The 12409-nt window shown below is 40.7% G+C and overlaps 1 protein-coding gene across 2 annotated transcripts in view; it reads left to right on the top strand.

Moving 5' to 3' along the window:
* LOC309558285 (palmitoleoyl-protein carboxylesterase notum2-like) overlaps nucleotides 1–12409 on the top strand; it is a gene marked incomplete at its 5' end in the record, with an annotated part of 58518 nt that overhangs the window by 12024 nt on the left and 34085 nt on the right. For both annotated transcript variants that reach the window (XM_082261340.1, XM_082261341.1), the window contains 3 exons: nucleotides 3303–3363; nucleotides 6349–6407; nucleotides 10378–10477. In XM_082261340.1, coding sequence (XP_082117466.1) covers nucleotides 3303–3363; nucleotides 6349–6407; nucleotides 10378–10477 — 220 coding nt within the window. The remainder of the gene's footprint in view (nucleotides 1–3302; nucleotides 3364–6348; nucleotides 6408–10377; nucleotides 10478–12409) is intronic.

The raw sequence follows: 12409 nt of genomic DNA on the forward strand, positions 1-12409 counted from the left end.
GCAGGGTGAAACAGTGTATTACTGGATTTGAAACAGTATAGACACCCATTTTTAATGTTTTACATAGCTATACCTGCAAAGGGTGCCAGCCTGAGTGATATAGCAGGACTTAATTTTGTGACTAATGTTCCACTTTAACCACTTTCTGCAAAATCACGTACCTGTATGCCATTTTGAGGAAAAGGTTGTACCGGTTTGATGCCTTTAGCTAGAGGCCTCATCCGAGTACCGTTTTTAGAGTGGAGGGTTGGCTTTCATGTGATAACAACCGATGCGACTAAGCAGCCACTCAGGCCATTATCACAAGCAGAGAGAGGCGACGCCCCCCCCTCCCACCCGGGTCTCCCGTCCCACCGTGAGGCCCGAGAGGCCAGCCGGCACGACCGCCAGCTGGCTAGAGTCCCAAAAAAGTTGGATACTCACACATGTGAGGTATCTCCACGATCTTTTGAGTGAGAGCAATAATTCTAACAAAAGACCTCCTTTGTAACTCTAAACTGGTAACTGTTAAAAAATTTTAAACCGTCGAATATGAAGATTTTAAAGTACCGTAGTTTGTCACCATTCCACAAGTGCATGCCATTTTAAAATGTAACATGTTAGGTATCTATTTACTCGACTAAATAGGATAACTTTACTGTTTCATTTTTTTTTTTTATTCAGTGAAGTGTATTGTTTCCCAAACAATTGCGTTTGAAAGACCGCTGCGCAAATACCGTGTGACATAACATATTGCAACGACCGCCATTTATTTTATTATTTATTTTATTTTATAGCAAAAAATACAGATTTTTAGTTGGATGCAACAAATGTCAGAAATAGGTCTGGTCTTTAAGTCATTAATGGCACCCCCACGCACTGGCAAAATACCTGCATTTTCCTGTGCATGAAACTGCATAGTGCCACAGCACCATGCGGTTCCGTGTGATGTGATTTTAACAAAAAGTGTTGGGGACTTCTTTCCCCGCATTTTTTGTTGACAGGGCAGCATGTTGTAATGATGTGAACCAAGACTAAAAGACAATCTTCTGTCAATTGTGTCAGAATTGTTTGAATCATATGTCAAAGCAATAAAGCATTGTTATACATTTCCAAAAATTAAACCTAAAATCAAGATTTTAATATATTGTGGTTTTCTATTCTGTGGATGTGTTGGCTGCATTTGTTTTCTTTTCAAGTACATTTTCTGCAAGTACTGTACATAAAAGTATATTTTGAAATTGTCAGAAATGCAGTGGCATTGTAACTTCCCTTGAGATTAACTGAAATTTCCAATCAATCAAGCTTTCAGTTTTCCAAGCTGTTTTCTAGGAAATACACAACCCCTTCCACCTTTGTAATGCAGAGAAGAGGAGGTGTTTGTACAAGTAGTCTCAATAAAAAAAACAGCCTAGGATGATAATTCAATTCCTATGCAGATACAGTATGGTGAGTGAGTGTTTTCACCCTTACCACCCTAATGGCTAGTACGCACTATAAAAAAATCGGGCAAACATTTTCATCCAAAGAATTTTCGTACGATTTTCGTATAGTGTGTACACAACTTTCGACAGCCGATTCTGAATTTTCGTACGAAAATTCTCAAAGGGACAAACTCCAAAATTTTTCTCGTATGGGAAAAAAACGAACGATTTTTGTTTAGCCACTTCCTGAAAACTGATGTAGCTCTATGTCGGCTGCAAGAAGTGGTTGTACCAGGGTGATGCCTGCAGCTAGAGGCATCATCCCGGTACCATTTTTTAGAGTCGGCGGTTGGCTTCCAGGTAGTATTGTCCATGACGTCATGTCCGGGTTACACGGCGGCTAAAGGCGCTAAATTTAAAAAGTGACATTCAAAAATGCTATTTTCGGCATTTTGAATACATTGAAGTGCAGTGGAGGGGGTTTGGGGTCGTTTAGACCCCGATCCCTCCATAAAGAGTACCTGTCACTGTCTATTGCTGTCACAAGGGATGTTTACATTGCTTGTGACAGCAATAAAAGTGATCAGATATTTTTTTTTTAAAAAACCTGTGCTAAAATTAAAAAATTAAATAAAATAAATAGGAAAAAAAAAATGTTAAAGTGCCCCCGTTGCTGTGAGCTCGCGCACGAAAGAAAACGCATACGGAAGTCACGCCCGCAAATGAAATCGCTGTTTAGACCACACATGTGAGGTATCGCCGCGATCGCCAGAGTGAGAGCAATAATTAAAAAAAAGAGCTACTCTGTAACTCTATACTGGTAACTGTTAAATTTTTTTAAAACATCGCCTATGGAGATTTTTATTGACCGTAGATTGTCGCCATTCCGCGGGTGTGCGCAATTTTAAACCGTAAGATGTTAGGTATCTGTTTACTCGGTGTGACATCATCTTTCACAATATACAAAAAAAAAATGGGCAAACTACTATTTTTTTTTTTTAAATGCAGTGAAATGTATTTTTTCCCAAAAAATGGCGTTTGAAAGACCGCTGCACAAATACCGCATGACAAAAAATAATGCAACTACCGCCATTTAAAAAATATATATATAATGTTTGGGGGTTCTAAGTAATTTTCTATCAATAAATACTGATTTTAACTTATAAACAACATGTGTCAGAAATGGGCTCGGTCCAGAAGTGGTTAATGTGCAACGTTATCGTACGATTTTTGTACAAGTAAAATCAAAAAAGAAAGACTGCGCATGATCAGAAACACAAAAACACAAAAACAACAAAAAAAAAGCCTTTGCCTAAATAACAATTTTCATACGAATTTTCGTTCATTTGCTGTAAAACAACGAGGAAAATCGGACGATCATTCGCCCGATTTTCTTGTAGTGCGTACCCCACTTTAGACAGGAAGCATGTTACTATCAGGATCACCAGGTGAAAATAAAAAGAGAAGAGCCTGAAAAGAAGAAAACTACTGCAGCCACCACATCAAAGGAGTGGTAAGCAATGTTTTACTTTTTTATTTCTGGGTTTTGTATGCTTTAAGCAGCCACAGTCAGCAATTACATGTTACGATATACTGTATACGACTTATGAATCAATAAAACATATTTTTTAAATCTGTAAATATATAAAAACAGCAACATACTTTATTTTTTCTCTTTGTGTGAAAGCATCTCTTAACACAGTTTACATTTTTGCTGTCATAAAAAAAAAAGATCTATTTCTACAATGACGACATCTGAAAAGTTGGATTTATACATGCGCTCTGCAAATTGTTCTGAGGCCCTCTGATGTGATTTATATATATCTAGATACTTTAACACATCTCTGACCACAGAAATGCAATTTAAGTGATATATATTTCAATCATTGTTTTTGACAGGCACAGGAATTCTCTCAGCCAGGCAAGATGAAAATCCTCACTGGTGGAATCTAAATGCTGTGTATGTCTACTATGATTGTGATAAGTATAAAGAATTGTCCAGCAATGCTGTGAATGTATTCTAAAAACAAAAATGCATGAACGACTGTCCCCGGATATCTCCAATAAGTTTAAACCAGTGGTCTCCAAACTGCGGCCCTTTATGACACCAAATATGGGGCACAATTCCTCACACTGACACCAACTATGGGGCAAAATTCCTCACACTGACACCAACGATGGGGCACAATTACACACACTGGCACCAAAGATGGGGCAAAATTCCTCACACTGACACCAATGATGGGGCACAATTCCTCACACTGACACAAACGATGGGGCACAATTCCTCACACTGACACCAACGATGGGGCACAATTACACACACTGGCACCAAAGATGGGGCAAAATTCCTCACACTGACACCAACGATGGGACACAATTCCTCACACTGACACCAACGATGGGACACAATTCCTCACACTGACACCAACGATGGGACACAATTCCTCACACTGACACCAACGATGGGACACAATTCCTCACACTGACACCAACGATGGGGCACAATTCCTTACACTGACACCAGCGATGGGGAACAATTACACACACTGGCACCAAAGATGGGGCACAATTCCTCACACTGACACCAACAATGAGGGACAATTCCTCACACTGACATCAAAGATGGGGCACAATTCCTCACACTGACACCAAAGATGGGGCACAATTCCTTACACTGACACCAGCGATGGGGAACAATTACACACACTGGCACCAAAGATGGGGCACAATTCCTCACACTGACACCAACAATGGGGGACAATTCCTCACACCGACACCAACGATGGCGCATTGTTTTTTCCCACTGGGATCTTTTCTTCTCACTACTCCACAGTCTGGCCCCCCTAATGTCTGAAGGACAGTAAACTTGCCCCTTGTTTAGAAAGTTTGGAGACCCCTGATTTAAACAAATATAAGATAGTACCACACAAACACTGAGAACTCAAGACCAAGTTACAAGGAATAGCATAAAACATTTTGCATAAAACTTTTGGCTACAGAAGAACTCCATGCAGGACGTAAAATCATTGTACCTATACAATCCAGCAGTGGCGGCCGGTGTATTGAGGGCGCAGGGCCCATCCATGCGCCCGGCCCCCTAATCTGCATGCAGGGCGCCAAACGCATGGAGCTTAATGGGTTTTTTTTTTTTTTTTTAAATCACCTGATTAGAGCCAGAGGCTCATTTCATGTTTACCAGCCCCTTCCAGAATTAACACATTGAGCAATTGATAATAAATGCTCCTGTGTTTACTATTCTTCAGCTTGTGAATGAATATGAGCCTCTGTACAGAGACTTCTATTCATTCATATGCAGTGAAAGGGAATAAGGACTCTGAGAAGGAGCCCCCTTCAGCCTCCTCTAAGCTTTTGCTCACAGACATCTTTACATGGATCAGTGATGTTAGAAGGATAAGCTCAATGAAGGAGGCAATAGGGTTGATTTACTAAATGCAAATACGAAGTTCACTTTGCAAAAGAAGTTGCACTTTGCTGGGGAGTTTGCCCCAGAGCTTAGTGAAAGAGGTGAAGCTGTGTTGACTTCCATCATTCAATCATGTTCAAGAAAAAATGCTTTTTTTTTAAAAATGTTATTTGCAAGTGGTTGGGTATTCTTTGCGAAAGGAAACTTCACCACATTCACTAAGCTCTAGGAAAAAGTCCCTTGCAAAGTAAAACTTCTATTTTAAAGTAAACAGTCTATTTTCCTTTAGTGAATGAAGGCCAAAGCTTTTTGGAAGACACGGAGCTGTGAGTATCAACATTAAAAGCTCCAGTATGTTCTCATTAGATGTTAGGGCTGGTTCACACCTGAATCTCAGATACCCAGCACACGTTACTGTGCGATTCCTGAGTGGTGCAAATTTGTAGCCCATTCATTTGAATGGGCTGCAATTCACAACAGAACATCAAAAATGTAGTGCATGCACTAATTCTAAAAAAATGTGCCGCACCAAATCTCATGCTACCGGGGTACCATGTGATTTCAAAGCCACAAACACACTGCGTTTGTGATCTGCATTTGCGATGTTGTTAACAATACATTAGCCCCCACAGCTGATCGCAAAGGCAGTCTGTTTTGACTTGAGCGCAATGCGGGAAACGCACACAGAACGCGCATTTCCAGAGCTGTGTCCTGGTGTGAATCGACCCTTAAAGTGGGTGCTTCAAAAGCACAGAGCAGGTGTATCCTGAGCTCCTCAGAGGTCTGCTGACAGCCTTACTGACAAGTGGGGTGGTGTACCCGATTCAAAAACGAGACTGGGGAATTGCTACTCAGTGGTCTGTGAGCTTTACTGAAAAACTGTTTCCAAACTGCTGTGGAAAAGCACTCTAAATACATAAAGATGTTAAATTTGTTAGCGATGGATTCCAATTATCCATGACCAGGGCTTTTTTTCCCCAGAAAATAGGTGCAGGAACTTAACCACTGGGTGTGCTGCATATAGAGTGCAGAGTTCAGCCTTCTTCCACAGATGCTTACCCCTGCACCCCCCATCCACATCTCACTTTCAACCCTCTTCAGCTCTGACCTCTGCATGCAACCCCCCCTCCTCCACTGCCCCCATCTCCTCCCCTCCTTTAAAGCTCCACCATCTTCCACATGTCTTACTTTTATTCCTTTATTAAGCTGGATGATCTCCGCCTCTCTCATTTGCAGGGAGTTCATCCAGTAGGGGTGTAGGCATCTGCACTGTGCCCCGGGCACCTGCATCTCCCTTGTCCCTATCCTACACTCAGTAGTAAGCCGCTCAGGAGATCAGATCTGTGGGAGCCATTGGGAGAAGCCATTCTTTTGTGTTTACAAGTGATAATGGTGATCAGTGAGCAGAGGGCCTGAGCCAGAGGTGATGGAACAGAGTTCCACCAAGTTCCAGCTGAAAAAATGCTATAAATATACTTTTATTAATTTATTAATAGATATTTTCCTTTCTTTTTCCAGTTTTGTGCCGTATTGCTCAAGTGATGTCTGGAGCGGAAACATATCCAAAACAAACAATGGTATAAATATTTCTGTTTCTTTAACAAGATTACCACTGATAACATGAAAGGCTAAACTGTCTTAGGTACTATAGCTCTAATTCAGACTAAAGGCTTGATTTACTAAGGACTGGTTCACACTACCCCGCTTAATAAAATGTAGCATTTTACCATGCAGTGAGCTGTCAGAGATCCAGCAAGGAGTGGTGCGATGTGCACATAAGTTCATTACACTGCTTACTTTTTTCTAACTTTATCTGGCATATTACAGTGACATTTCATCCATGTCTCTGCACAACAGTGCTGTACATTGTGTTGCAGTACAGTGATATGCTGCATTTTTCCATACTGCACTGCATCACACTAGTGTTGTGGCAAGAATGAGACACATTGAAAAATATATTTTGATCTGCCAGAAATGTCCCAGCTCTTAAAGTAGAAGTCCAGTAAAAGCTTGGTCTTAAATCTGCACCCACCCCCATTCTAAGCCCTATACTAACTACCTTGTAGAAGAAAGATATCTGTGCTTCCCTATTCTGAAGGCCCTTTAGTTCAGGCACATGATCTCCCCAGCCGCTGGCTTCAGTGAAGAGGAGAGATTGCAATGCCTATGCAGTGATGTCACCCATAGGTTTACTATGGGGCATCCGTTGTCAGCTGTCAAGCATGTGACTGGACAGGAGAATCCTTGGAATAGGTAAATTTAAGCATCTTTCCTTGACAGGGTAGCTTAGAATGAGGGAGGGAGCAGGTTTTTGGCTGAATTTCTGCATAGATATCTTTTACTAAAACATGTCCATACATGGCTCAAATTTTGGCCAATTTCTAGGAATAAGAAATGTCCTATGAGAAGTGCCCTCTTTTAAAGAGACAACTAAGCACTGGGAAATGTATGGATTGCAGATCCCAAGTCCTAATATTGCTTGTATTTACACAATAAATAGTTGGTCCATTTTTTTGTGAAAAGGAAAGCAAGCTTGAATACTGGCAAGTCACTCTCCTTACGAATCCTGGCAGATTTACTATGCACTAGCGTTGACACTAATGGACCATACACACTATAAGATTTTCTGAAGACTTTTTCCTTCAGACTTACCAAAACCATATAATATGAGGTCAAACCTAAACACTTTCAATTTGTATGCAATCTGGCAGGCCCTTGCACTACATAGAAAAGGTAAATCTGAAGGAAAAAGTCTTCAGAAAATCTTATAGTGTGTATGGTCCTTTAGATTCTTTTGTATTTCTTTTTTTGACTGATCATTAAAGAAGAAATATACACTATATTACCAAAAGTATTGGGACACTTGCCTTTACACACACATGAACTTTAATGGCATCCCAGTCTTAGTCCCTTGGGTTCAATATTGAGCTGGTCCGCCCTTTGCAGCTATAACAGGTTTAACTTTTCTGGGAAGGCTGTCCACAAGGTTTAGGAGTGTGTCTATGGAAATGTTTGACCATTCTTCCAGAAGTGCATTTGGGAGGTCAGGCACTGATGCATCCTAAAGGTGTTCTATCAGGGAAAGGTCAGGACTCTGTACAGGCCAGTCAGGTTCCTCCACCCCAAACTCACTCATCCATGTCTCTATGGACCTTGCTTTGTGCACTGGTCCAATTCATTTGGCGGAGGGGGGAATATGGTGTGGGGTTGTTTTTCAGGGGTTGGGCTTGGCCCCTTAATTCCAGTTAAGGGAACTCTTAGGGTGTCAGCATACCAAGACATTTTTGACAATTTCATGCTCCCAACTTTGTGGGAACAGTTTGGGGATGGCCCCTTCCTGTTCCAAAATGACTGCACACCAGTGCACAAAGCAAGTCCATAAAGACATGGATGAGCGAGTTTGGGGTGGAGGAACTTGACTGGCCTGCACAGAGTCCTGACCTCAACTTGACAGAACACCTTTGGGATTAATTTGAGCGGAGACTGCGAGCCAAGCCTGCTCCTCCAACATCAGCGCCTGACCTCACAAATGTGCTTCTAGAAGAATGGGTAAATATTCCCATAGACACACTCCTAAACCTTGTGGATAGCTCACCCAGAAGAGTTGAAGTTTTTATAGCTGCAAAGTGTGGGCCAAATAAATATTGAACTCTATGGACTAAGACTGGGATGCCGTTAAAGTTTATGAGAGTGTAAAGGCAGGTGTCCCAATACTTTTGGTAATATGGTGTATCTTCAGTGGTTCTTTACCCATTTTCAAATTTCTTTTTTCTGTATGTTGTCCCTTGAAACAGTTATTAGACATCTCTTGGCTGCTGCCTACAATGTACAGACAACAAACTGCTCTACTGCCCCTTTGTGCCTTTGTGTTATCTACAGCTACCCAGATACATCTCCCATCATGGTCCTATTTTATTTAGGTCCCCCATCATTCTTGGTGCCACTGTCAATGGGCCTTTGCTCCCATTACAACTGTTTTTTTCCCAATACAAATCAATGGGAGTGCGAAATCAGCTTGAAATAAGTTGAAGGAGGTTAACTGTGGATCCAATGCACCTGTCAATGAACTCTGAATGAATTTAGAAGTATCTCAAACTGCTATCAAATGAAGGGGGAATGAACATGAAAAACAGCATTTGCCCTTTGACACAAGCCTTTGTAATACTCATTGCAGCTGCAGGGCAGGGCAGGGCAGGGCAAGGCAATATCAGACTAGTAACCAACCAAATTAGGTTATTATACAACGTATTTAGGTGGAACTAAGCCAAAAACAGTTACATCCAAGGTATGTCTTGAATGATAATTGTTGCTTGTGCTCTCAACCTGTCAACCCATTACATAGCTGGTGTCATACTCATAACTAATCACGTGTGCAGCACCATGGCAACTGCAGATCAAGCAGAGGCTAAGTTGGCAGCTTCCTTGGTTGTAAAGGATAAGAAAGTTTAATTCCACTTGAACATGTTGTAAGTATGTTATGTTTTCTGCAATTGCCCTGTATAGGTAGCAAATTCGTCTCAAATTACAATTAAAAAATAATGGGTTAATTTAATTGATAATATAAAGCATTTTTTATTTAATTTAGAAAAATGTATGAAAGAGGTAATTTTATCAAATGTTCTATGGAATATGAGTACTAAGGGACTTTTGGGGTGCTCACAAGTAATGGACCAAAAAAGGCCAATAAAGAAACAAGAAGAAAAAAATAATTTTCTTTTTTTTCGTCTTGTTTCTCTATTGGACTTTCTTGGCTCATTACTTGTGAGCACCCCAAAAGTCCCTTAGCCCTCATATTCCATTTTACATTTTTTAATTGGGATGTTGGTGCTCTAATTATATGTATTTGGTCCCATCCATGAAAGCTCCTTATCAAATGTACTGTGTTTGTTTAATTAGTAGTGTTGCACAATGGTGGTGAATGCAGACTATACTACCTTATGCTGCCTATAGAACGTCCAATGTCACCCAAGAACAGGGAGACATTTGCCTGTCCTCTGCACTGTAAGGAACCACCTCTCGTGTCATTTTTCTGGCAGACTAATGTTCTATACACCCAATTAACACCTTTCTTTTTTTCTTTTCTTTAAAGAGACTTTACATATCCCCGAATGGCAAAGACGCAGGGTTTTTTTTTTTTTTAATTCCATCTCCTGACTCACTAATACTCACCTCCCGTGCTGCTCCATTGCTCAAGGCACTCAGTCCTTGTGTATGCTCCATGTGAGATATATTGGAAAATCTCTGAGAGAAATACCAAGGCTGAAGCTCTCATTAACCCCTAGGGTAACAGTAAATGACCAGATCCTTACCATATAGGACTTCAGATCCGGAGGCAGGATTGGAGATTTTATGGTCACCATTAAATACAAATAGTCACCAGAGGGAAAACCTATAGATCTATAATTGAAATAAAATCTTGAAAATAAAAAGCAGTAAGCATGTAAAATATAAAAGACACATAAATAGTTAAATTTCCATACATGTTCTAAAAATAAAAACATACACAATAGATTTCTATTTCAGATTTATTTTCCTTTTTGTTTCCAGACTATTCATTCATGGGATCATTAATAATTCAGGAGGTAATACGAGACTTAGTACCACGAGGCATAAAACAGGCCAAAACTGTCATTCTGGCAGGTTCTAGGTAAGATTTCTTCAACTGTTAAATGTTTATGGATTATGTCTAAATGCTGTTTTGACATGTTGGAAGAAAGAGATTTGTAGATTACCTGTTCTGATTTTTATTTTTTTAACTAAATGTGTAACACAATCAGGGGAATTCAAAGTATCCCTAAAGGCACTTTTCTTTAAGTAGTTCCCCTAAGGCAAGCATTTGTGCCTGTGTCAGAAACATTACCAACCTGGGTGGAAAATGTACGTAGTTCTTACTACCGCCACTTTAAGAACCTGTCAATATGGCAGCGACAAATTCTTAAAGAATTACCTCCAGTTCTCAGATTAGGAAACTGGCGAAATTAAGACCAATGCTGAGCAGTACACCAGTACTCAGAGTGGGCTGTGCCTTTGCTGTATTTAGGATGTTTGCAGAAATCTTTTACACTCTATTAAGTTCATCACCCTTGTAAGAATCAACTCACCATGCCTGCAAAGATGAGGTGCAACTTTTGGATTACATTTTCTTATTGCAGTTTCACACCTACATATACACTGAACAAAATTATATTATTATATATTGTTCACAAATCTGTCTAAATCTGTGTTAGTGAGCACTTCTCCTTTGCCGAGATAATCCATTCACCTCACAGGTGTTGCATATCAGGATGCTGATTAGACAGCATGATTATTGCACAGGTGTCCCTTAGGCTGGCCACAATAAAAGGCCAGTCTAAAATATGCAGTTTTATCACACAGCACAATGCCACAGATGTTGCAAGTTTTGAGGGAGCGTGCAATTGGCATGCTGACTGCAGGAATGTCCACCAGAGCCGTTGGCCGTGAATTGAATGTTCCTTTCTCTACCATAATTTTTTACATGGGCATTCCAAAATATATAGCACCCTTAGTAGTTGCACAGTTAATAAACTGTTTGATCCAGTATGTATTTATACCATCAGAGTCAGTGAACACATTTGTACAGCCGACATATCTACACAGTTTAATGTCCACAGGGGTACATGCCCTTTAAATCTGGGAGATCAGTAGGCCAGTTTTGCTACTGGTTGTAGTCTCGGACCTACTATTTCTTTTAGGTCATTGGTGCGTATAAGTATGTGCCAGTGGTTTTTAGAATCTGGTTTACTTCTTCCCATTAAGCCCCATACCTAGTAATGATCCTCACTGGACCCTGTGGGGTCTCTGGTGGGGCCAAATGAGGTTTGAGGAGATTCCGTCTCATTTTTCCCCTGCAATTTTTTTTAGCTCTTCTAGGGATTTCATGTGAATAGCCCCTTTCCCTGAATCTTTGATATAAATCATCTGCTTCAGGCCAATAGTCACCATCGTTAGAGCAGCTCCTTCTAATCCTCAGGAACTGACCGACTGGAATACCACGGACTAAAGATCTCAGGTGATGACTACTAGCGTAAAGCAGGGTATTGGCAGCTGTTTTTTTTAAATCATGGTCAGTAGGGTGAAACTCCCTCCAGACGTCTATAGGCAAAGGTTTGTAAAACTGCACACATCTGGGCCTTGTGTCCTGGGTTGTGGGAGGAAGTGTCTCATTGCGCATATTGTCTGTCCAGAGCCGAGTTGAGGGCAGTAGTAGAATCACACATAAGAAGGATTAAGCCCTTTTGGTGCTGATAAACCTCTTTACAGAGGTGAGAGAAAAACCTATGTTGAAATCTGTTAGGTACGTATTAGAAGAGGAGATGATAGTAATGTTCTGGTCCCAGAGGGTTCCCTCCAAGAGTAAGTACCTGCCTGTAGGGTCTGCAATCTCCAATACACAAGAGAAAGGAAGGCTGCATCAGAATGCAATCAAGACACATCTATGCTTTTCAGTGGCCGAGACAGTATAGAACACTGGATAATATAGAGAAAGAAACCGTGAAGTGTAGGACTGGGCAAACCTGGTCTCCTTTAAGCATACTATATGCACTTGTTGGGATTTGAG

The sequence above is a fragment of the Pelophylax lessonae genome (assembly GCF_965119305.1).
Source record: "Pelophylax lessonae genome assembly, chromosome: 6".
Taxonomy (NCBI): Eukaryota; Metazoa; Chordata; class Amphibia; order Anura; family Ranidae; genus Pelophylax; species Pelophylax lessonae.